The sequence below is a fragment of the Rattus norvegicus genome, chromosome 6 (genome assembly GCF_021556685.1).
Source record: "Rattus norvegicus strain SHRSP/BbbUtx chromosome 6, alternate assembly SHRSP_T2T, whole genome shotgun sequence".
NCBI lineage: Eukaryota > Metazoa > Chordata > Mammalia > Rodentia > Muridae > Rattus > Rattus norvegicus.
In genome coordinates this window covers 126,886,974-126,913,738 of record NC_141539.1, presented here as the reverse complement: position 1 = coordinate 126,913,738, position 26,765 = coordinate 126,886,974, and the positions used below count along the sequence as shown (strand labels likewise).

The following is a 26,765-nucleotide window of genomic DNA, read 5'->3' as shown; positions in this document are numbered from 1 at the left end:
TTCATCAACAAGCTTTTATGGAAATGACTCTTAACTCCCCATTCCTAATAGGATAATATGTTTTGACAATAACATTAATTGATCAAATCTTGGTTGGCCAAGATTAATGTAGATTCCAGAAGAGATTGTTAGAAAACTCAAAGAGTAGCTTGAATCAGGATGTTTTTCTAAAATTATTTTTAAAAGGCCAAGGTGGCACATACTATTTTTCCTAGCATTCAAGAAGCAGAAGCAAACAGCAGATTTTATCAGATCCGTGAATTCTAGGCAAGTGTGGTCTACAAAGCAAGTTCCAGGCCAGCTAATGCTACATAGTAAGATCTTGTCTTAAAAATAAAACAAAATAATAAAGTGATTTAAAAAGTTCCAGCCATTCTGGGTTTAGATTATTACATATAATCTATATGCATAATTATGACTTCTTTTTGATTTTCTCTTCTTTTAAATGCAGTTTCTGTGGAAAAAGAGTTTAAAGCATCAGCCTCAAATAGCCAAAACACCATCGGTATAACTCAATTGACTTCTGTTTTAGCAAAGCCCCAAGTTGGCTGTAATGAGGATTACTTGCTTTCCAAATTACCATGTGATGGTAAAGAAGTACAATTTGTGGTGCCCAGGTTTAAATTATCTTATATTCAGCCTAGGACACAAGGAACTCCTTCACATCTGGATGAACTGGAAGGTAAACAATAAAACATCAGGATTTAAAAGTCAACATGGACCTGTGAAGGCTCAATGCCCCCATGTAGGGGAAAGCCAGGGTGGGGAGATGGGAAGGAGTGGGTGGGTTGGTGGGGGAACACTCTCATAGAGGTAGCGGGAGGGAGAAAGGGACAGGGGAACTCCAGAGGGCAAATCAGGAAAGGGGATAACATTTGAAATGTAAGTAAAGAAAATAATCCAATAAAAAGAAAAATAAAAGAAAAAAAGTCAACATGGACCATTTACATGCTATTAATATTATGTTTTTTCTTTTTTGTATCTTTCACACAGAATTCATACAAATGTTTATAGTTTGAGTTTTATAAGTTCTTTTCCGTACAACAGCTTAATGAATAGTATTTTTGAAATATCCCATTGTAGAAACTGTAATACTATAACATGGCACATTTATATATAGTTTGGCTTAAAATGATTTGTTTTTATTTGTATATGTGGATATGTTTATGTCCGTGTATGCCACATACATTTTGATGCCTGGGGAGGCCAGAAGAAGCTACTGGGATCTCCTGGAGCCAGAATTACAAGTGGTTGTGAGCCGCCAGTGTGAATGCTGGGAACTGAATTTGAGTCCCCTCAAAGAGCAACAAGTGCTTTTACCTATTGAGCCATATCTCTAGTTCATTGGTCATCTTCACTCTGCTGTTAGGTTTATCTTCTGAATGTTTTACTCTAAACATTACATATTAGAATTTGTGTTTGGTTCTTTTTTGTAGGTTTACTTTCTCACTTGCAATTTACCATTATTTTATTGTAAAATAATTTTCTTTTATGGATTCTAGCTAGTTATAGTGATGCACATTTGCTAATTTCAGTATCTAGGTCATACATCTAGATTTAGGTTCTGGCAGTTATACTTTTCCCCCTGAAATTGGATTACATATTTTAGTTACTTTGTATGTAGATGAATTTGGGGTGATTGTCTGGATATTTATTGTGGAGACTGGATTTGGTCACATTTGACAAGTCTTACTTCCCTTTTCTATCCCTTCCTGTTTCCTTCCAGACTTATAACTTGGTTGAACATGCATTACAAATTGCTGCCTTGTATGGCAGTTCTTGATTTTTGGTTCCGGGATTAGCTGGATATTTGATCAAATTTGAGAATTTTTCCTTTCTAGGACAACCTTTTTCACCACAACATCTTTGATTGCTGGCAACACTGCTCTCTAGTTTATCTGCCAGTTTGCTATTTGAATTTTGTATACTCTGTGTAATGTTGGTTTTGGCTTACACTGAAACTAAAAGTCATCTGAAAACACTAAGAAATATATAGCAATATATGATAGATCTTTTGTTCTTTCATATACTTACTAGAAAACAAATTGAATTTTGAATTACATAGGTAAAAGAAATGCTTAACTCTTAAATTATAGGCTCATTGAGGATGTTGGAAACTATCTAGTGTAATCTAAGATATATTCAAGAGAGTCCTCTTGGAACCCAATCATAGAAGTCAAATATATGAATATTTGTGTGTATATATATATATATATATATGAGTAATGGAATATGATGGAGGAAGCAATTCTGAGATAACAGATCACTATCAATAATAACTAAAATTGTTAAGTATTAGAAATTTGTTTTATTCCACTGTTTACTAGCTAATACGGCTGATTACAGCTGTCCCTTATTAGTCCTTTACTGTATTGACAACAGACTTTATCATTTTTTTAAATCAATGTCTACCTATCTATCTACTAAAGATGATAGATACTTGGCTTAAATTTTTTGTTTTTTTTATTTATTTTTACACTCCAGATTTTATTTCCCTCCTGGTTCACCCCCCACTAGAGTTCTACATCCCATACCTCCTCCCTGAATCCCCCTCTGCAAGGATGTTCCTACCCCACCCATCCCACCAGACCTCTAAACTTCCTGGAGCTTCCAGTCTCTTGAGGGTTAGGTGCATCTTCTCTGACTAAACCCAGACCCAGAAGTCCTCTGCTGTATGTGTGTTGGAGGCCTCATCTCAGCTGCTGTATACTGCCTGGTTGGTGATCCAGTGTCTGAGAGATCTCAGGGGTCCAGGTTAATTGAGACTGCTGGTCCTCCTACAGGTTTGCATCCTCCTTAGCTTCCTTCAGCTTTCCCCTAGTTCAACCAGAGGGGTCAGCAGCTTCTGCTCATTCATTGGGTGCACATCTGCATCTGACTCTTTCAGCTGCTTGTTGGGTCTTTTGGAAAGCAGTCATGGTAGGTCCATTTTGTGAACACCCCATAGCTTCAGTAATGGTGTCAGGTCTTGGGGCCTCCCCTTGAGCTGGAACCCACTTTTGGCCTGTCACTGAACCTTCTTTTCCTCAGGCTCTTCTCCATTTCCATCCCTGCAGTTCTTTCAGACAGGAAGAATTATGGGTCAGAGGTTTGGCTGTGGGATAGCAACCCCATCTTTCACTTGATGCCCTGTCTTTCTGCTGGAGGTGGATCCAATAAGTTTCCTCTCCCTACTGTAGGTCCTTTCATCTAGGGTCCTCCGCCCCGAGTCCTGAGAGTCTCTTCCCAGGTCTCTGGTACATTCTAGAAGGTCCTCCCAACCTCCTTCCTCCCAAGGTTGCCTGTTTCCATTCTTTCTGCTGGCCCTCAGGGCTCCAGTCCTTTCCCCTCCTCCAATACCAGATCATGTTCCCCTCTCCCTTCCCACCCATCTGTATTCCTTCCCCTTTCCCTCCCTCCTTTCCCCCTTGTGGTTGCTTTCTTCTCCCTCCCAAATGGAATGAAGGCGTCCTCACTTGGGTCCTTCAGCTTGTTGACCTTTTTGAGTTCTGTGGACTGTTTCTTGGGTATTTTGTACTCTTCCTCCCCTAATATCCATTTATTAGTGAGAACATACTGTGCCTATCTGTCCTTTTGGGTCTGAGTTACCTCAATCAGGATGACATTTTCTAGTTCTATCCACTTGCCTGCAAAATTCAGGAGGCTATCCTTGTTCTTAATAGCCGAGTAATATTCCTTTGTGTAAAGGAACCACGTTTTTTGTATTCATTCTTCTGTCATGGGACATCTGGGTTGTTTCTAGCTTCTGGCTATCACAAATAAGGTGTCTATGAACATAGTGGGACATGTGCCCCTGTGACATGGTACGGCATCTTTAGGCTATATTCCCAAGAGTGGTATTTCTGGATCTTTAGGTAGGTCTATTTCCAATTTTCTAAGGAATCTCCAAATTGATTTCCAGAGTTTTATACCAGTTTGCAATCCCACCAGCAAGGAAAAGTGTCCTCTTTCTCCACATCTCCGCCAACATGTGACATCACCTGAGGCTTTGATCTCAGCCATTCTGACTGGTGTAAGGTGGGGTCCCAGAGTCATTTTGAATTGCATTTCTCTGATCACTAAGGACTTGGACCATTTCTTTAGGTGCTTCTCAGCCATTGAGAGTCCTCTGCTGTGAATTCCTGGTTTAGTTCTATACCCCATTCTTTGATTGGGTTGTTTGGGTGTTTGGTGGTCAGCTTCTTGAGTTCTTTATATATTTTGGATATTAGCCCTCTATCAGATGTGGGGTTAGTGAAGATTATTTTCCCCAATCTGTAGGATGCCGATTTGTCTTATTGACTTCATCCTTTGCCTTACAGAAGCTTTCCAGTTTCATGAGGTCCCATTTATCAGTTCTTGATCTTAGAGTGTGAGCCATTGGAGTTCTGTTTAGAAAATTTCTAGCTGTGCCAATGAATTCAAGACTCTTTCCCACTTTCTCTTCTATTAGATTCAGTCTATCTTGTGTTTTCTTTTGTTTGTTTGTTTTTTTTGTATATTTTGGATATTTTAATTTACATTTCAACTGTTATTTCCTTTCCCAGTTTCCTGGCCATATACCCTCTATCACATTTCCCTCCCCTTCTTCTTCTTTTTCTTTCTCCCCTTCTTTTATAAGGGTGTTTCTCCTCAACATCCACCCCCTCTTCCCACCCCCCACCCCCACATCCCAACATTCCCCTGCACTGGGGGCTCCAGCCTTGGCTGGACCAAGGGCTTCTCCTCCCATTGGTGCCCAACAAGGCCATCTTTTGCTACATATGCAGCTGGAACCATAGGTCTCTCCATGTGTAGTCTTTGGGTAGTGGTTTAGTCCCTGGGAGCTCTGTTTGGTTGGTATTGTTGTTCTTATGGGGCTGCAAGCCCCTTCAATCCTTTCTCAAATACCTCCAGTCGGGACCCTGTTCTCAGTTCAGTGGTTTGCTGCTAGCATTCACCTCTGTATTTGACATACTCTGGCTGAGCCTCTCAGCAGACAGCTATATCAGGCTCATATAAGCATGCACTTCTTGACTTCAATATTGTCTACGTTTGGTGGCTGTTTGTATATGGGCTGAATTCCCAGGTGGGGCAGGCTCTGAATGGCCATTCATTTAGTCTCTGCTTCAGACTTTGTCTCCATATCCCTTCCTATGAATATTTTTGTTCCCCCTTTTAAGAAGGACTGAAGCATCCATACTTTGATCGTCCTTCTTGAGCTTCATGTGGTCTGTGGAGTGTATCTTGGGTAATTTGAGCTTTTGGGCTAATACCACTTATCAAGGAGTGCATACCATGTATAGTTTTCATTGTGATTGTATTATCTCACTCACGAGGATTATTTTCTAGTTCTATCCATTTGTCTATGAATTTTTGTAAAGTCATTGTTTTTGATAGCGGAGTAGTACTCCATTGTGTAGATGTACCACATTTTCTGTATCCATTCCTCTGTTGAAGGACAACTGGGTTCTTTCCAGCTTCAGGCTATAATAAATAAGGCTGCTATGAACATAGTGGAGCATGTGTCCTTGTTGTATATTAGAGCATCATTGCCCAGGAGAGGTATAGCTAGGTCCTCAGGTAGTGCAATGTCCAATTTTCTAGGACCCCCAGACTGATTTCCAGAGTGGTTGTACCAGTTTGCAATCCCACCAACAATGGAGGAGTGTTCCTCTTTCTCCACATCCTCTCCAGCATCTGTTGTCACCTGAGCTTTTGATCTTAGCCATTGTGACTGCTGTGAGGTAGAATCTTAGGATTGTTTTGATTTGCATTTCCCTGATGACTAATGATGTTGCTAATTTCTTTAGGTACTTTTTTTTTTTGTTCTTTTTTTTCGGAGCTGGGGACCGAACCCAGGGCCTTGCGCTTCCTAGGTAAGCGCTCTACCACTGAGCTAAATCCCCAGCCCCTCTTTAGGTACTTTTTAGCCATTCAATATTCCCCTGCTGAGAATTCTTTGTTTAGTTCTGTACCCCATTTTTAAAAAGGGTTATTTGGCTCTCTGGAGTCTAAATTCTTGAGTTCTTTGTATATTTTTTATATTAGCCCTCTATCAGATGTAGTATTGTCTAAGATCTTTTCCCAATCTGTTGGTTGCCATTTTGTCCTAATGACAGTGTCCTTTGACTTACAGAAGTTTTGCAATTTTATGAGGTCCTATTTGTTGACTCTTCATCGTAGAGCATAAGCCTTTGGTGTTTTGTTCAGGAAAATTTCTCCAGTGCCCATGTGTTCGAGGCTCTTCTCCAATTTTTCTTCTATTAGTTTGAGTGTATCTGGTTTTATGTGGAGGTCCTTGATCCACTTGGACTTAAGTTTGAACAGGGTAATAACAATGAATCAGTTTGCATTCTTCTACATGCTGGCCTCCAGTTGAACTATCACCATTTATTGAAAATGCTATCTTTTTTCCACTGGATGGTTTTAGCTCCTTTGTCAAAGACCAAGTGACCATAGGTGTGTGGGTTTATTTCTGGGTCTTCAATTCTATTCTATTGATCTATCTGCCTGTCTCTGTACCAATACCATAGAGTATATATCACTATTGCTCTATAATACAGCTGGAGGTTAGGGATGTTGATTTCCCCAGAATTTCTTTTATTGTTGAGGATAGTTTTATTGTTGAGGATAGTTTTGGCTCTCCTGGGTTTTTTCTTACTCCAAATGAATTGTATTATTAAATGAGTTGCATAGGCACAATGCCTATCTCAGAGTAACAATATTAATTCCAAATGTTGTGTCAATATACAAAAATTTATACAATGGAAACCTTAAACCCATGTCAATATATAAATTATGTACCAATGTAAGAAAATATAACTTTAGTACTACATCAAAATTTAGAGATTTCTACCAATGTAAGATTATGGCCATAAAATGTTTTAAGAATAAATTTAGTATTCTGTCCCCATATATCTAATTTCTTATAGTATTATTCTATCCTCCCTTTATTTATTTATTTTTTTATTTATTTTTTTGGTATTTATTTAATCTTTTTTATTTTATTAACTTGAGTATTTCTTATTTACATTTCGAGTGTTATTCCCCTTCCCGGTTTATGGGCCAACATCCCCCTGAACCCCTACCCCTCCCCTTCTTTATCTGTGTTCCCCTCCCCATCCTCCCCCCATTGCTGCCCTCCCCCCAACAGTCACATTCAATGGGGGTTCAGTCTTAGCAGGACCCAGGGCTTCCCCTTACACTGGTGATCTTACTAGGATATTCAATGCTACCTATGAGGTCAGAGTCCAGGGTCAGTCCATGTACAGTCTTTAGGTAGTGGCTTAGTCCCTGGAAGCTCTGGTTGCTTGGCATTGTTGTTCATATGGGGTCTCGAGCCCCTTCAAGCTTTCCAGTTCTTTCTCTGATTCCTTCAACGGGGGTCCTGTTCTCAGTTCAGTGGTTTGCTGCTGACATTCGCCTCTGTATTTGTTGTATTCTGGCTGTGTCTCTCAGGAGAGATCTACATCCAGCTCCTGTCTGCCTGCACTTCTTTGCTTCATCCATCCTGTCTAATTGGGTGGCTGTATATGTATGGGCCACATGTGGGGCAGGCTCTGAATGGGTGTTCCTTCTGTCTCTGTTTTAATCTTTGCCTCTCTATTCCCTGCCAAGGGTATTCTTGTTCCCCTTTTAAAGAAGGAGTGAAGCATTTGCAGTTTGATCATCCGTCTTGAGTTTCATGTGTTCTAGGCCTCTAGGGTAATTCAAGTATTTGGGCTAATAGCCACTTATCAATGAGTGCATACCATGTATGTTTTTCTGTGATTGGGTTACCTCTCTCAGGATGATATTTTCCAGTTCCAACCATTTGCCTACGAATTTCATAAAGTCATTGTTTTTGATAGCTGAGTAATATTCCATTGTGTAGATGTACCACATTTTCTGTATCCATTCCTCTGTTGAAGGGCATCTGGGTTCTTTCCAGCTTCTGGTTATTATAAATAAGGCTGCTATGAACATAGTGGAGCACGTGTCTTTTTTATATGTTGGGACATCTTTTGGGTATATGCCCAAGAGAGGTATAGCTGGATCCTCAGGCAGTTCAATGTCTAATTTTGAGGAACCTCCAGACTGATTTCCAGAATGGTTGTACCAGTCTGCAATCCCACCAACAATGGAGGAGTGTTCCTCTTTCTCCACATCCTCGCCAGCATTTGCTGTCACCTGAGTTTTTGATCTTAGCCATTCTCATTAGTGTGAGGTGAAATCTCAGGGTTGTTTTGATTTGCATTTCCCTTATGACTAAAGATGTTGAACATTCCTTTAGGTGTTTCTCAGCCATTCGGCATTCCTCAGCTGTGAATTCTTTGTTTAGCTCTGAACCCCATTTTTTTAAATAGGGTTATTTGTCTCCCTGTGGTCTAACTTCTTGAGTTCTTGGTATATTTTGGATATAAGGCCTCTATCAGTTGCAGGATTGGTAAAGATCTTTTCCCAATCTGTTGGTTGCCGTTTTGTCCTAACCACAGTGTCCTTTGCCTTACAGAAGCTTTGTAGTTTTACGAGATCCCATTTGTCAATTCTTGATCTTAGAGCATAAGCCATTGGTGTTTTGTTCAGGAAATTTTCTCCAGTGCCCATTTGTTCGAGCTCCTTCCCTACTTTTTCTTCTATTAATTTGAGTGTATCTGGTTTGATGTGTAGGTCCTTGATCCACTTAGACTTAATCTTTGTACAGGGTGATAAGCATGGATCAATCTGCATTCTTCTACATGTTGACCTCCAGTTGAACCAGCACCATTTGCTGAAAATGCTATCTTTTTTCCATTTGATGGTTTGGCTCCTTTGTCGTAAATCAAGTGACCATAAGTGTGTGGGTTCATTTCTGGGTCTTCAATTCTATTCCATTGGTCTATTTGTCTGTCTCTGTACCAATACCATGCAGTTTTTATCACTATTGCTCTGTAATACTGCTTGAGTTCAGGGATAGTGATTCTCCCAGAAGTCCTTTTTATTGTTGAGGATAGTTTTATCTATCCTGGGTTTTTTGTTATTCCAGATGAATTTGCAAATTGTTCTGTCTAACTCTTTGAAGAATTGGATTGGTATTTTGATGGGGATTGCATTGAATCTGTAGATGGCTTTTGGTAAATGGCCATTTTTACTATATTAATCCTGCCAATCCATGATTACGGGAGGGAGGATTTCCCTCTTCTGAGGTCTTCTTCAATTTCTTCCTTCAGAGTCTTAAAGTTCTTATTGTACAGATCTTTTACTTGCTTGGTTAAAGTCACACCGAGGTACTTTATATTATTTGGGTCTATTATGAAGGTTGTCATTTCCCTAATTTCTTTCTCGGCTGGTTTCTCTTTTGTGTAGAGGAAGGCTACTGATTTATTTGAGTTAATTTTATACCCAGCCACTTTGCTGAAGTTGTTTATCAGCTTTAGTAGTTCTCTGGTGGAACTTTTGGGATCACTTAAATATACTATCATATCATCTGCAAATAGTGATATTTTGACTTCTTCTTTTACGATCTATATCCCCTTGACCTCCTTTTGTTGTCTGATTGCTCTGGCTAGGACTTCAAGAACTATATTGAATAAGTAGGGAGAGAGTGGGCAGCCTTGTCTGTTCCCTGATTTTAGTGGGATTGCTTCAAGTTTCTCTCCATTTAGTTTACTGTTAGCAACTAGTTTGCTGTATATGGGTTTTACTATGTTTAGGTATGGGCTTTGAATTCCTATTCTTTCCAGGACTTTTATCATGAAAGGGTGTTGAATTTTGTCATATGCTTTCTCAGCATCTAATGAAATGATCATGTGGTTTTGTTCTTTCAGTTTGTTTATATAATGGATCACGTTGATGGTTTTCAGTATATTAAACCATCCCTGCATGCCTGGGATGAAGCCTATTTGATCATGGTGGATGATTGTTTTGATGTGCTCTTGGATTCGGTTTGCCAGAATTTTATTGAGTATTTTTGTGTCGATATTCATAAGGGAAATTGGTCTGAAGTTCTCTTTCTGTGTTGGATCTTTGTGTGGTTTAGGTATAAGAGTAATTGTGGCTTCCTAGAAGGAATTCGGTAGCGCTCCATCTGTTTCAATTTTGTGGCATAGTTTGGATAATATTGGTATGAGGTCTTCTATGAAGGTCTGATAGAATTCTGCACTAAACCCATCTGGACCTGGGCTCTTTTTGGTTTTGAGACCTTTAATGACTGCTTCTATTTCCTTAGGAGTTATGGGGTTGTTTAACTGGTTTATTTGTTCCTGATTTAACTTTGGTACCTGGTAGCTGTCTAGGAAATTGTCCATTTCCTGCAGCTTTTCAAGTTTTGTTGAATATAGGCTTTTATAGTAAGATCTGATGATTTTTTGAATTTCCTCTGAATCTGTAGTTATGTCTCCCTTTTCATTTCTGATTTTGTTAATTTGGACACACTCTCTGTGTCCTCTCATTAGTCTGGCTAAGGGTTTATCTATCTTGTTGATTTTCTCAAAGAACCAACTTTTGGTTCTGTTGATTCTTTCTATGGTCCTTTTTGTTTCTACTTGGTTGATTTCAGCTCTGAGTTTGATTATTTCCTGCCTTCTACTCCTCCTGGGTGTATTTGCTTCTTTTTGTTCTAGAGCTTTTAGGTGTGCCTTCAAGCTGGTGACATATGCTCTTTCCTGTTTCTTTCTGCAGGCACTCAGAGCTATGAGTTTTCCTCTTAGCACAGCTTTCATTGTGTCCCATAAGTTTGGGTATGTTGTACCTTCATTTTCATTAAATTCTTAAAAGTCTTTAATTTCATTCTTTATTTCTTCCTTACCAGGTTATCATTGAGTAGAGCATTGTTCAACTTCCACGTATATGTGGGCGTTCTTCCCTTATTGTTATTGAAGACCAGCTTTAGGCCGTGGTGGTCTGATAGCACGCATGGGATTATTTCTATCTTTCTGTACCTGTTGAGGCCCGTTTTTTGACCAATTATATTTTGGAGAAAGTACCATGAGGAGCTGAGAAGAAGGTATATCCTTTTGCTTTAGGAAATGATGTTCTATAAATATCTGTTAAGTCCATTTGGTTCATGACTTCTCTTAGACTGTCTATGTCTCTGTTTAATTTCTGTTTCCATGATCTGTCCATTGATGAGAGTGGGGTGTTGAAATCTCCTACTATTATTGTGTGAGGTACAATGCCTGTTTTGAGATTTAGTAAGGTTTCTTTTACGTAGGTAGGTGCCCTTGTATTTGGGGCATAGATATTTAGGATTGAGAGTTCATCTTGGTGGATTTTTTCTTTGATGAATATGAAGTATCATTCCTTATCTTTTTTGATGACTTTTAGTTGAAAATTGATTTTATTTGATATTAGAATGGCTACTCCAGCTTGCTTCTTCTGACCATTTGCTTGGAAAGTGGTTTTCCAGCCTTTCACTCTGAGGTAGTGTCTGTCTTTGTCTCTGAGGTGTGTTTCCTGTAGGCAGCAGAATGCAGGGTCCTCGTTGCGTATCCAGTTTGTTAATCTATGTCTTTTTATTGGGGAGTTGAGGCCATTGATGTTGAGAGATATTAAGAAATAGTGATTATTGCTTCCTGTTATATTCATATTTGGATATGAGGTTATGTTTGTGTGCTTTTCTTCTCTTTGTTTTTTTGCCAAGACGATTAGTTTCTTCCTTTTTGCCTCCTTATGTTGGGCTTTACCATTTATTATCCTTTGTAGTGCTGGATTTATAGAAAGATATTGTGTAAATTTGGTTTTGTCATGGAATATCTTGGTTTCTCCATCAATGTTAATTGAGAGTTTTGCAGGATACAGTAACCTGGGCTGGCATTTGTGTTCTCCTATGGTCTGTATGACATCTGTCCAGGATCTTCTGGCTTTCATAGTGTCTGGGGAAATGTCTGGTGTGATTCTGATATGTCTGCCTTTATATGTTACTTGACCTTTTTCCCTTACTGCTTTTAGTATTCTTTCTTTATTTTGTGCATTTGGTGTCTTGATTATTATGTGATATGAGGAGTTTCTTTTCTGGTCCAATCTATTTGGAGTTCTGTAGGCTTCTTGTATGCTTATGGGTATCTCTTTCTTTAGGTTAGGGAAGTTTTCTTCTATGATTTTGTTGAAAATATTTACTGGTCCTTTGAGCTGGGAGTCTTCACTCTCTTCTATACATATTATCCTTAGGTTTGATCTTCTCATTGAATCCTGGATTTCCTCTATGTTTTGGACCAGTAGCTTCTTCTGCTTTACATTATCTTTGACAGTTGAGTCAATGATTTCTCTGGAATCTTCTGCTCCTGAGATTCTCTCTTCTATCTCTTGTATTCTGTTGGTTAAACTTGTATCTACGGCTCCTTGTCTTTCTTTTGGTTTTCTATATCCAGGGTTGTTTCCATGTGTTCTTTCTTGATTGTTTCTATTTCCATTTTTAATTCCTTCAACTGTTTGATTGTGTTTTCCTGGAATTCTTTCAGGGATTTTTGTGATTTCTCTCTGTAGGCTTCTGCTTTTTTATTTATGTTTTTCTGTGTTTCCCTAAAGGAGTTCTTCACGTCTTTCTTGAAGTCCTCCAGCATCATGATCAAATATGATTTTGAAACTATCTTGCTTTTCTGGTGTGTTTGGATATTCCGTGTTTGCTTTGGTGGGAGAATTGGGCTCCGATGATGCCATGTAGTCTTGGTTTCTGTTGCTTGGATTCCTGCGTTTGCCTCTCGCCATCAGATTATCTCTAGTGTTACTTTGTTCTTCTATTTCTGACAGTGGCTAGACTGTCCTATAAGCCTGTGTGTCAGGGGTGCTGTAGACCTGTTTTCCTGTTTTCTTTCAGCCAGTTATGGGGACAGAGTGTTCTGCTTTCGGGCGTGTAGTTTTTCCTCTCTACAGGTCTTCAGCTGTTCATGTGGGCCTGTTTCCTGAGTTCACTTGGCAGGTCGCTTGGAGTAGGAAGGTTTGTTTTACCTGTGGTCCCGAGGCTCAAGTTTGCTCATGGGGTGTTGCTTATGAGCTCTCCGCGGGGGCAGCAACCAGGAAGATGTGCGCTGCCCTTTCCGGAGCTTCCGTGCACCAGGGTTCCAGATGGCATTTGGTGTTTTTCTCTGGAATCAGTAATGTGGGCAGAGTGCAGTCTCTTCTGGTTTCCCAGGTGTGTCTGCCTCTCTGAAGGTTTAGCTCTCCCTCTCACGGGATTTGGGTGCAGAGAACTGTTTATCTGGTCCGTCCCTTCAGGTTCCGGCAGTGTCTCAGATGCAGGGGACCTGTTGCTGCTGTGCCCTTATCCAAGGGAACACAGAGGCCGTCCCCTTTTTTTATTTTAACCCTCTTTCCTTTACCTAAGAAAGGATAGAGAAGAGGAAAATAAAGACAGAAATCTCGAAGTCTAAGCTCTCTATTTAGTTTCCTCCCTGTCAAAATTATGACCATTTCCAAATTATCCCTTAAAAATACAACTTATCTATAATTTGTAAAATAACCATAATGAGACACTCAAACCCAAGGGATAGGGATGAGGGCTCAGGATGGCTTCTTCCTCCTGGATATATTGGATGGGGAGGGGTGGGAAAATTGGAACAATCAGTTAGATTTAAGAAAGCTAGCTTTAGTATCTCTTATCCAGTATCTGTATTCTTAGAAGGTTCAGGGCTTAAGTGAAGTTCTGATTGGATCCATCTGAAAGATTGGATGAATGAAGTTCATAGAGAATTAGCAGCTGTTCTTGAAGCTGTTCTGGAAACAAGTCTCTGGAAACAGCATCAGGTGAGGCAGAATCAGGCAGTGGAACAACTGTTATTTTCAGCATCCCTGAGGATGAATCTTGTCAGGGTTTCATCTTGCTGTTTCATTCTGCAATATGAATCATACAACCAAATTTGCAGTGCTATGAAAATTTTTGTATGGCTTGTGCAAGGTACACATATCAGTTAATGATGAATTTTTGCTTCTTGTTTGAGCAGGTGAAAGAAAATAATTTTTTAACAAGTTAATTTGATCAATAGCCAACTGTAATAAATATAATTTCATACCATGTGAAGGCTGGCATGATGAATTTTTTTCTCTTTTTCTTGGATTTTTAAATTTACATTTCAAATGTTATCCCCTTTCCTGGTTTCTCATCCGTATCTTCCCATTCCCTATCATGTCTTTCTCTTTCCCATTCCCCTTCTTCTATGAGGGTGTTCCCCCTCGCACCCCTTGTCACCTCCCCACCTCCGCACCCTGACATCCCCTTTAAGGATACCATAACCAACAGTTATTGTCTAATTTTAGCTGAAGTGTTGGCTAGAGACACTTTCATGTCTATGCCAGTTTCAGGTCTGTTCCCACGTGGAGGGATCGGCATAACATGTTACCTGTTCTGTTTGGTCTTCTTGAATTTTTCTTTTCTGTCTGTAACCAAGATTTTCAGGGAGTCTTTCCCTATCATTTTTGATCCATATCATTTTGGAAGGGGTCTAAAGCATTTTCTTCTTTCCTATTATCACACATACAGAGCCTCTCTTCAAAAATAGCATGTCCTCGGTCTAGCAACCCGAAATCATCAAAAGCAGAGATAGATTCAATTTAGCAGCCTCCTTTTTCTTTAGGCCTGCTCTATTTTGACTTCTTTCATACAGGATTTGTAATACCATAACAATCAAATTTATAACCATTTGCATTTTTATAACTAAGACAATTCTAAACAATTAAACATTCTAAACAATTAAAGCAATCTAAACAATCATTACTATTATCCATTAAGGATAATAGCTTTTGAATTAGGAATAGGGATTCCATTTGGTGCAGACCTGTGGAGGCCTTGTTTATGCCACCAGTCTGTACATACATGCATTAGTCATGCTCTGTTTAGAAGGTCTTGTTTTCTTGGTATCCTCAATCACCCCTGGCTATTATACTCTTTCTGCTTCTTTTGCAGAGTTTTCCAAACTCTCAGGGGAAATATTTGATAGAGACATACGATTTAGGGTGAGTGTTCCAAAATCTCTCACTCTGCACATTATCTAACTATGGATTTCTATATTTGTCCCCATCTGCTACAGGAAGAAGCTTTTCTGACAATTGCTGAGCAATGGACTGATCTGTGAGCATAGCAGAATGTCATTAGGAGTCATTGTATTGCTACATTCCTTTAACAGAACAGTAATATTTAGTTTTCACTGAGGTTCCTGGCATATTGACCACACAAACAGTGTTAGTTATGAGCTCCATCTAATGGAGTAGCCCTTAAATCAAACCAGATATTGGTTGATTATTCCCACAGGCTTTTTTTTTCTTTATTAACTTGAGTATTTCTTATTTACATTTCGATTGTTATTCCCTTTCCCGGTTTCTAGGCCAACATCCCCATAACCTCTCCCCATCCCCTTCTCTATGGGTGTTCCCCTCCCCATCCTCCCACCATTACCGCCCTCCCCCCAACAATCACGTTCACTGGAGGTTCAGTCTTAGCAGGACCAAGGGCTTCCCCTTCCACTGGTGCTCTTATTAGGCTATTCATTGCTACCTATGCAGTTGGAGCCCAGGGTCAGTCCATGTATAGTCTTTGGGTAGTGGCTTAGTCCCTGGAAGCTCTGGTTGCTTGGCATTGTTGTTCATATCGGGTCTCGAGCCCCTTCGAGCTCTTCCAGTCCTTTCTCTGATTCCTTCAACTGGGGTCCCATTCTCAGTTCAGTGGTTTGCTGCTGGCCTTCGCCTCTGTATTTGCTGTATTCTGGCTATGTCTCTCAGGAGAGAACTACATCCAGCTCCTGTCGGCCTGCACTTCTTTGCTTCATCCATCTTGTCTAATTGGGTGGCTGTCTATGTATGGGCCACATGTGGGGCAGGCTCTGAATTGGTGTTCCTTCTGCCTCCATTTTAATCTTTGCCTCCCTATTCCCTGCCAAGGGTATTCTTGTCCCCCTTTTAAAGAAGGAGTGAAGCATTCGCAGTTTGATCATCCGTCTTGAGTTTCATGTGTTCTGTGCATCTAGGGTAATTCAAGCATTTGGGCTAATGGCCACTTATCAGTGAGTGCATACCATGTGTGTTTATCTGTGATTGGGTTACCTCACTCAGGATGATATTTTCCAGTTCCCTCCATTTGCCTATGAATTTCATAAAGTCATTGTTTTTGATAGCTGAGTAGTATTCCATTGTGTAGATGTACCACATTTTCTGTATCCATTCCTCTGTTGAAGGGCATCTGGGTTCTTTCCAGCTTCTGGCTATTATAAATAAGGCTGCTATGAACGTAGTGGAGCATGTGTCTTTGTTATATGTTGGGGTATATGCCCAAGAGAGGTATAGTTGGGTCCTCAGGTAGTTCAATGTCCAATTTTCTGAGGAACCTCCAGACTGATTTCCAGAATGGTTGTACCAGTCTGGAATCCCACCAACAATGGAGGAGTGTTCCTCTTTCTCCACATCCTTGCCAGCATTTGCTGTCACCTGAGTTTTTTTTTTTTTTTTTTTATTAACTTGAGTATTTCTTATATACATTTCGAGTGTTATTCCCTTTCCCGGTTTCCGGGCAAACATCCCCCTCCCCCCTCCCCTTCCTTATGGGTGTTCCCCTCCCAACCCTCCCCCCATTGCCGCCCTCCCCCCATAGACTAGTTCACTGGGGGATCAGTCTTAGCAGGACCCAGGGCTTCCCCTTCCACTGGTGCTCTTACTAGGATATTCATTGCTACCTATGGGGTCAGAGTCCAGGGTCAGTCCATGTATAGTCTTTAGGTAGTGGCTTAGTCCCTGGAAGCTCTGGTTGCTTGGCATTGTTGTACTTTTGGGGTCTCGAGCCCCTTCAAGCTCTTCCAGTTCTTTCTCTGATTCCTTCAATAGGGGACCTATTCTCAGTTCAGTGGTTTGCTGCTGGCATTCGCCTCTGTATTTGCTGTATTCTGGCTGTGTCTCTCAGGAGCGATCTATATCCGGCTCCTGTCAGTCTGCACTTCTTTGCTTCATCCATCTTGTCTAATTGGGTGGCTGTATATGTATGGGCCACATGTGGGGCAGGCTCTGAATGGGTGTTCCTTCAGTCTCTGTTTTAATCTTTGCCTCTCCCTTCCCTGCCAAGGGTATTCTTTTTCCTCATTTAAAGAAGGAGTGAAGCATTCACATTTTGATCATCCGTCTTGAGTTTCGTTTGTTCTAGGGATCTAGGGTAATTCAAGCATTTGGGCTAATAGCCACTTATCAATGAGTGCATACCATGTATGTCTTTCTGTGATTGGGTTAGCTCACTCAGGATGATATTTTCCAGTTCCAACCATTTGCCTACGAATTTCATAAACTCGTTGTTTTTGATAGCTGAGTAATATTCCATTGTGTAGATGTACCACATTTTCTGTATCCATTCCTCTGTTGAAGGGCATCTGGGTTCTTTCCAGCGTCTGGCTATTATAAATAAGGCTGCGATGAACATAGTGGAGCACGTATCTCTTTTATATGTTGAGGCATCTTTTGGGTATATGCCCAAGAGAGGTATAGCTGGATCCTCAGGCAGTTCAATGTCCAATTTTCTGAGGAACCTCCAGACTGATTTCCAGAATGGTTTTACCAGTCTGCAATCCCACCAACAATGGAGGAGTGTTCCTCTTTCTCCACATCCTTGCCAGCATTTGCTGTCACCTGAGTTTTTGATCTTAGCCATTCTCACTGGTGTGAGGTGAAATCTCAGGGTTGTTTTGATTTGCATTTCCCTTATGACTGAAGATGTTGAACATTCCTTTAGGTGTTTCTCAGCCATTCGGCATTCCTCAGCTGTGAATTCTTTGTTTAGCTCTGAACCCCATCTTTTAAAAGGGTTATTTGTCTCCCTGTGGTCTAACTTATTGAGTTCATTGTATATTTTGGATATAAGGCCTCTATCAGTTGTAGGATTGGTAAAGATCTTTTCCCAATCTGTTGGTTTCCGTTTTGTCCTAACCACAGTGTCCTTTGCCTTACAGAAGCTTTGTAGTTTTACGAGATCCCATTTGTCAATTCTTGATCTTAGAGCATAAGCCATTGGTGTTTTGTTCAGGAAATTTTCTCCAGTGCCCATTTGTTCGAGCTCCTTCCCTACTTTTTCTTCTATTAATTTGAGTGTATCTGGTTTGATGTGTAGGTCCTTGATCCACTTAGACTTAATCTTTGTACAGGGTGATAAGCATGGATCAATCTGCATTCTTCTACATGTTGACCTCCAGTTGAACCAGCACCATTTGCTGAAAATGCTATCTTTTTTTCCATTGGATGGTTTTGGCTCCTTTGTCGTAAATCAAGTGACCATAAGTGTGTGGGTTCATTTCTGGGTCTTCAATTCTATTCCATTGGTCTATTTGTCTGTCTCTGTACCAATACCATGCAGTTTTTATCACTATTGCTCTGTAATACTGCTTGAGTTCAGGGATAGTGATTCTCCCAGAAGTCCTTTTCATTGTTGAGGATAGTTTTATCTATCCTGGGTTTTTTGTTATTCCAGATAAATTTGCAAATTGTTCTGTCTAACCCCAGAAGGGCCTGCACCACCTTTTCCCAGGCCCCTGTGCACTGGGGTCCCAGATGGCATTAGGTGTTTTCCTCTGGCATCAGAAATGTGGCAGAGTATAATCTCTTCTGGCTTCCCAGGTGTGTCTGTCCCTCTGAAGGTTTAGCTCTCCCTCTCCCGGGATTTGGGTGGAGGGAGCTGTTGACCCAGTCCCTTCAGATTTGGGCAGTTTCTGGACTGCAGGTACCTGCCGCTTGAGTGCCCCTATCTTCCTGTTCCCAGAGGCCCTATACAGTTTCCTCTTGGGCCAGGGATGTGGGCATGGGTGGGTAGTATTGGTTTTCTCTCCCATTCTGCAGTCTCAGAAGTGCCCACCTGTCTGGGCAGTGAGATCTCTCTCCCAAGGGCTTTGGGAGGTGGGAGCTGTGGGCCAGTATCATTGAGTTTCGGGTTCCAGCTAAAAACTGGAAGTGTCTGGTCCCAGAGGAATTTTGCCTCCGTGTGTCTTGAGTCCACCAGGCAGGTCAGTTGCAGCAGAAAAGTTGGTCTTACCTCTGGTCCCGGGGCTAAAGTTGCTTCTGGGGGACTGCTTTTGAGCTCTACATGAGGGCGGCAACCAGAAGGGCCTGCCTGGGGAGCTGTTGACCCAGTCCCTTCAGATTTGGGCAGTTTCTGGACTGCAGGGGACCTGCCCCTTGAGTGCCCCTATCTTCCTGTTTCCAGAGGCCCTATACAGTTTCCTCTTGGGCCAGGGATGTGGGCAGGGGTGGGCAGTATTGGTGGTCTCTCCCGCTCTGCAATCTCAGGAGTGCCCACCTGTCTGGGCTGTGAGCTCTCTCTCCCATGGGGTTTGTGAGCAGGGAGCTGTGGGCTGGGATCAGCAAGGTTTGGAAATCTTGTCTTCTTAAAAGAGTATCTAAAACTAATTTAATTTAAAAGATATACATATAAGAAGAAATATAATAGGAAATTCAGGCCATGAATTACAGAATTGTCTATAGGGCAAAGAAAATTATTAACCATTTGCCAGGCTGTCTTAAGAGCAGGATACTTGGCTCATTCTTTTCATACATCATGAAGTTAGAATTCTATTTGGTTAAGGCATGTACTTTAATATCATTTATGACAAAGTATTTTTAACCTTTCCCTTCAGTATATCAACTGTTGGCTTATCGAAACACTTGCTTTCAGGATCTGCCAGAGCATCTTTTGGAGATCAAAAGACAGAACTTTGTAGTTCATTCTACCATGGATCCATCTATGATGTGTATAATCCATGCTATATGTATCAACACTTTTCACCTGATTTAAGTAGGCGCTTTCTTCCTCATTGTGAAACGAAAACGTTATATGGATCTGGTAAGAAAACATTTTTGTACATTTCCTCTGAGTTTATTTTTTTAAACTTATTTAGACATTGAATCTAAGACCATAGTAGAAATAGTTATTATGAGAACAATTTTAAAATAAGAGCAAAACAGTCTTCACAAATATGAGATATGTGTTATGACTTATTTCTGTTGCTATAATTAGTTATAAATGTTGTCCTTTTAAGAGTTGCCTTGGTTATGGTATCTGTTCACAGCAGTGAAACCATAACTAAAACAACCACCAACTGAAGGGTATACCTGGAGGGACCTTTAGCTCCAGCTGCATATGTAGCAGAGGATTGACTTACCTGGCATCAATGGGAGGGAAGACTCTTAGTTCTGTGGAGACTTGATGCCCCAGTGTAGGGGGATGCTAGAGTCGTGAGACGGAGTGGGTGGGTGGGTGGGGGATCACCCTCCTAGAGGCAAAGGGAAGGAGGGTGGGAGAGGAGGTTTGCGGTGGGGAATCCGGGAAAGGGGGCAACATTTGAAATGTAAATAAATAAAATAACCAAAAGAAAAGAAAAAAGATGGACAGATAATGCATTATGTCTGCTGATAGTTCCAAATTCCATTTCTTTTTTCCTTCTTAAAAGTTTTTATTACAGATTATTTTACATACATTTTTGTTATATACTTAATATATTTTACAGCAGATATTTATGATATTATCAGGTAAATGAATTTTAGAACTCATAATTGAAAGTACACACAAAGAGAATAGAAAATAGCTAGAAGTTTTAGTTTATATTTGACTATACCAATTATATGAACTATCTATCATATGTATCTTGGATTCATAAAATTCTCAGGTTTTCAGGTTTTACAAGTCTATATGCATGCATGTATCAGTGTCTCTGAAAATAAAAAAAATATTTTATTAGGGGCATGCTCTAGGACTGTGCTAGAATGTACACTTAGTGTGTAGGGTTCCTATTTTAAAAAGATTTTGCAGTTTGGGAGGAGAACTAGAAATAAAAGAACACATGAGATTCAGTATTGAAATGTTATAATGTTATATATGCTCATATAATAGTTGTTGAATTGAATTACATTTATCAAAGAGTACTTACATTCTATTAACTTATTTTTTATGGATTAGGGATTGGGGAATATAAAGAAAAACATGATTAATATTTAATATGGATATGAAAATTTATTGTTTGATTGCTATAGACTTCTGCCTTAAAGATTAAAATAATTGAATTTTTAGATTTTATCTTAATTTCTTTTAATGTAAATTTGTATATAATATAAATGACAAATTCCCACTGTTTCATTTTTATTACTAAAAAAACCTTTTTTTCTTGTCCTTTTGTAGTTTGTGATTTAAGGACCAGTAAACTTCCTGGTTCTCCTGGGCTAAGCAAATCTATGCTAGATCTTACAACTTCATCTCAGCGATTCATCCAGGTATAACAATTATATAACATCAAAAATAATTATATAACTTCATTATATGTGAGCTGTTTCCAATAAAATTAGAACTGTGTAAATTGCTTTAGGAATCACATGTAATACACATGATTATGTGTATTATAATATCTGAAGAGTAAATACTTGTCATTTCCTATATTCATTAGCTTAGGAAATTTTCAGTGATTAATAAAAGACACTATACTTCTTTCATTTTGCATAATTTTGTATGTCTTAACTGGTGTGCACTAAAGTATCTGGAGGCAGTTGGGATTTGAAATTATATAGTTATAAGTACTTATTTAACTTTGCTTTTTGAACATAGTTATTAAGAATTAGTATTTCTTTTTTTTTTTTTTTTTTTTGGTTCTTTTTTTCGGAGCTGGGGACCGAACCCCGGGCCTTGCGCTTCCTAGGTAAGCGCTCTACCACTGAGCTAAATCCCCAGCCCCAAGAATTAGTATTTCTATTGAGGTGTAAGACTCTAAGTTTTATTTATTTATTTATATTAGATATATTTCTTTACTTGCATTTCAAATATATTCGCTTTCCTGGTTTCCTGTTCATAAGCCCTCATCCCTTCCCCCTCCCCCATACGGGTATTCCCCCCATCCATTCCTCTTACTGTCCCTTCTCCCCCATATTCGCCTGGACTGGGGGCCTAACCTTGGCAGGACCAAGGGCTTTGCCTTCCACTGGTGCCCCCAACAAGGTTATTCTCTGCTACATATGCAGTTGGAGCCCGGGTCAGTCCACATGTAGTCTTTTGGTAGTGGTTTAGTCCATGGAAGCTCTGGTTGGTTGGCGTTGTTGTTTTTATGGGGTTGCAAGCTCCTTCAACTCTTTTAAAACTTCCTCTAATTCCCCCAGGGGGTCCTGTTCTAAGTTCAGTGGTTTGCTGTTAGCATTAACCACTGTATTGGATGTGCTCTGGATGTGTCTGTCAGAAGAGATCAATATCCGATCCCTTTCACAGCATGTGTTTTTTAGCTTCATCAATCCTATCTAGTTTTGGTGGCTGTATATATATGGGCCACATGTGGGCAATGCTCTGAATAGCCATTCCTTGAGTCGCTGCTCTAAAATTTGCTTGAATATCCCCTCCTATGGATATTTCCCCCTTTTTAAGAAGGAGTGGGGGCATTTGCATTTTGGTCATCCTTCTTCTTGAGCTTTTTGTGGCCTGTGGATTGCATCTTGGGTAATTTGAGCTTTTTGGCTAATATCCACTTATCAATGAGTGCAAACCAAGTGTGTTTTTCTGTGATTGAGTAACCTCACTCAGGATGATATTTTCTAGTTCATTCCATTTGCCTATGAATTTCATGAAATCATTGTTTTTGATAGCTGAGTAGTATTCCATTGTGTAGATGTACCACATTTTCTGTATCCATTCCTCTGTTGAAGGGCATCTGAGTTCCTTCCAGCTTCTGGCTATTATAAATAAGGCTGCTATGAACATAGTGGAGTCTTTGTTATATGTTGGGGCATCGTTTGGGTATATGCCCAAGAGAGGTATAGCTGGGTCCTCAGGTAGTTCAATGTCCAATTTTCTGAGGAACCTCCAGACTGATTTCCAGAATGGTTGTACCAGTCTGCAATTCCACCAACAATGGAGGAGTGTTCCTCTTTCTCCACATCCTCGCCAGCATCTTTTGTCACCTGAGTTTTTGATCTTAGCCATTCTCACTGGTGTGAGGTGGAATCTCAAGGTTGTTTTGATTTGCATTTCCCTTATGACTAAAGATGTTGAACATTTCTTTAGGTGTTTCTCAGCCATTCAGCATTCCTCAGCTGTGAATTCTTTTTTTAAAAAATAGATTTATTCATTTATTATATATAAGTACACTGTAGCTGTCTTCAGATACACCAGAAGAGGGCATCGGATCTCTTTACAGATGGTTGTGAGCCACCATGTGGTTGCTGGGAATTGAACTCAGGACCTCTGAAAGAGTAGTCGGGTGCTCTTAACTGCTGAGCCATCTCTCCAGCCCAGCTGTGAATTCTTTGTTTAGCTCTGAACCCCATTTTTAAATAGGATTATTTGTCTCCCTGCAGTCTGACTTACTGAGTTCTTTGTATATTTTGGATATAAGCCCTCTATCAGTTGCAGGATTGATAAACAGATTTCCCCAATCTGTTGGTTGCTGTTTTGTCCTAACAACAGTGTCTTTTGCCTTACAGAAGCTTTGCAGTTTTATGAGATCCCATTTGTCGATTCTTTTTTTTTAACTTTGTAATTATATTTATGTACAGAAAACGTAAGTGTACATTTAACCCAGCTTAGTGGCGAGTTCTTTAGCCTTTGCCTTTTCCAGCTTGGCAATGCGAGCCACAGACTTAGGACCCAGGATGTTGCCTCCCCAGTGGCAGTGGATCTCGTCATATCTGTCGTTATAATTGGTCCTAATAGCTTCTGCCAGCTTAGCCAGAGCACCCTTGTCTTCCAAGTTCACCTGTGTGAAGGCAACAGTGGTGCATGTCTTCCTGTGGACCAGGCGCCCCAGCCTGGCCTTCCCCTTGATGATGCAGTAGGGCACTCCCATCTTTTTTTTTTCGACTTTTTTTTAAAAATTTATTTAATACTTAATAATAATTCTTTGGTTTCCGGGCAAACATCCCCCTCCCCCCTCCCCTTCCTTATATGTGTTCCCCTCCCGACCCTCCCCCCATTGCCACCCTCCCCCCAACAGTTTAGTTCACTGGGGGTTCAGTCTTAGCAGGACCCAGGGCTTCCCCTTACACTGGTGCTCTTACTAGGATATTCATTGCTACCTATGAGGTCAGAGTCCAGGGTCAGTCCATGTATAGTCTTTAGGTAGTGGCTTAGTCCCTGGAAGCTCTGGTTGCTTGGCATTGTTGTACATATGGGGTCTCGAGCCCCTTCAAGCTCTTCCAGTTCTTTCTCTGATTCCTTCAACGGGGGTCCTATTCTCAGTTTTCTCAGTTCAGTGGTTTGCTGCTGGCATTCGCCTCTGTATTTGCTGTATTCTGGCTGTGTCTCTCAGGAGCGATCTACATCTGGCTCCTGTCTGTCTGCACTTCTTTGCTTCATCCATCTTGTCTAATTGGGTGGCTGTATATGTATGGGCCACATGTGGGGCAGGCTCTGAATGGGTGTTCCTTCTGTGTCTGTTTTAATCTTTGCCTCTCTCTTCCCTGCCAAGGGTATTATTGTTCCCCTTTTAGAGGAGGAGTGAAGCATTCACATTTTGATCATCCGTCTTGAGTTTCGTTTGTTCTAGGCATCTAGGGTAATTCAAGCATTTGGGCTAATAGCCACTTATTAGTGAGTGCATACCATGTATGTCTTTCTGTGATTGGGTTAGCTCACTCAGGATGATATTTTCCAGTTCCAACCATTTGCCTACGAATTTCATAAAGCCGTTGTTTTTGATAGCTGAGTAATATTCCATTGTGTAGATGTACCACATTTTCTGTATCCATTCTTCTGTTGAAGGGCATCTGGGTTCTGGCTATTATAAATAAGGCTGCGATGAACATAGTGGAGCACGTGTCTTTTTTATATGTTGGGGCATCTTTTGGGTATAGGGCTCCCCCATCTTTCAACACAGGGCAGGCAGGAAAACCACCAGCTCAATGGTGTCTATATCATGGGCAATCACCACCAGCTGAGCCTCCTTGTTCTCCACCAAAGGGGTGACTGTATTGACCTCTGCTTGGAGGACAGGTGGTCTCTTAGTTGGGACGTCCCCTTTGCCAGCAGCTTTCTTCTCAGCGCGGGCCAGCAGCCTCTGCTGGTTCTCCTGCTTTGTCTCTGGCCTGTACTTGTGGGCAAGCTTAAGCAGCTGAGTCGCTGTTTGCCTGTCCAGGGCCTGGGTGAACTCGTTGATGGCAGGAGGTACTTTGAGCCACTTATAGAGGATGGCTCTTTGCCGCTGCAGCCTGATGTAGCAGGGCCATTTGATGAAGCGTGTGAGATCTCTTTTGGCTGGATGTCCTGCCCAATGCCGAAGTTCTTAGGCCTTTTCTCAAACAAAGGATTGACCACCTTTTTGGCCTCTTGTTTCTTGATTACGGCGGGGGCCGGGGCCACCTTCTTCCCCTTGGCCTTCTTTCCTTTGGGCATCTTGCTCGGCTGGAGGAGAGAGCCCATTTGTCGATTCTTGATCTTAGAGCATAAGCCATTGGTGTTTTATTCAGGAAATTTTCTCCACTGCCCATGTGTTCGAGATTCTTACCCACTTTTTCTTCTATTAGTTTGAGTGTATCTGGTTTGATGTGGAGGTCCTTGATCCACTTGGACTTAAGCTTTGTACAGGGTGATAAGTTTGGATCAATCTGCATTTTTCTACATACTGACCTCCAGTTGAACCAGCACCATTTGTTGAAAATGCTATCTTTTTTCCATTGGATGGTTTTGGCTCCTTTGTCAAAACTCAAGTGACCATAGGTGTGTGGGTTCATTTCTGGGTCTTCAATTCTATTCCACCGATCTGAAGTTCTCCTTCTTTGTTGGGTCTTTTTGTCGTTTTTCTAGAAGAGTAATTTTGGCTTCATAGAAGGATTAGGTAGTGGTCCGTCTGGTTCAATTTTGTGGAATAATTTGGACAGTATTGGTATGAGGTCTTCTATGAAGGTCTGATAGAATTCTGCACTGAACCCATCTGGATCTGAGGTCTTTTTGGTTGGGAGACTTTTAATGACTGCTTCTATTTCTTTAGGAGTTAGGGGTTGTTTAGATGGTTTATCTGTTCCTGATTTAACTTTGGTACCTGGTATCTGTCTAGGAAATTGTCAATTTCCTGCAGATTTTCCAGTTTTGTTGAATATAGGCTTTTGTAGGAGGATCTGATGATTTTTTAAAATTTCTTCAGATTCTGTTTCTTAATTTGGATATACACTCTGTGTCCTCTGGTTAGTCTGGCTAAGGGTTTATCTATCTTGTTCATTTCCTCAAAGAACCAGCTCCTGGTTTTGTTGATTCTTTGTGTAGTCTTTTTCATTTCTACTTGGTTGATTTCAGCCCTGTGTTTGATTATTTCCTGCCTTCTACTCCTCTTGGGTATATTTGCTTCTTTTTGTTCTAGATATTTTAGGTGTGCTGTCAAGCTGCTGACATATGCTCTCTCCTGTTTCTTTTTGCAGGCACTCAGCGCTATGAGTTTTCATCTTAGTACTGCTTTCATTGTGTCCCATAAGTTTGAGAATGTATCTTCATTTTTATTCAATTGTAAGAAGTCTTTAGTTTCTTTCTTTATTTCTTTCTTGACCAGGTTATCATTGAGTAGAGCATTGCTCAACTTCCATGTATAATTGGGCTTTCTGCCATTATTGTTGTTATTGAAGATCAGTCTTAGTGCGTGGTGATCTGATAGGATGCATGGGATTATTTCTATCTTCCTGTATCTGTTGAGACCTGTTTTGTGACTGATTATATGATCTGTTTTGGAGAATATTCCATAAGGTGCTGAGAAGAAGGTATATCCTTTTGATTTAGGATGGAATGTTCTATAAATATCTGTTAAATCCATTTGGTTCATAACTTCAGTTAGTTTCTCTATATCTTTGTTTAACCTCTGTTTCAATGATCTGTCCATTGATGAGAGTGGTATGTTGAAATCTCCTACTATTATTGTGTGAGGTGCAATGTGTGCTTTGAGCTT

The 26,765-nt window shown here is 40.5% G+C and overlaps 1 protein-coding gene and 1 pseudogene across 20 annotated transcripts in view; one reads left to right on the top strand and one right to left on the bottom strand.

The window, feature by feature from the left end:
* The window catches only part of Tc2n (tandem C2 domains, nuclear), a 96,854-nt gene that overhangs the window by 13,197 nt on the left and 56,892 nt on the right, over nt 1-26,765 (top strand). For all 20 annotated transcript variants that reach the window (XM_087554334.1, XM_087554321.1, XM_087554319.1 and 17 more), the window contains 3 exon segments: nt 452-682; nt 19,544-19,711; nt 21,044-21,135. In XM_087554334.1, coding sequence (XP_087410460.1) covers nt 452-682; nt 19,544-19,711; nt 21,044-21,135 — 491 coding nt within the window.
* LOC148005434 (large ribosomal subunit protein eL8-like) lies at nt 23,379-25,234 on the bottom strand (annotated as a pseudogene).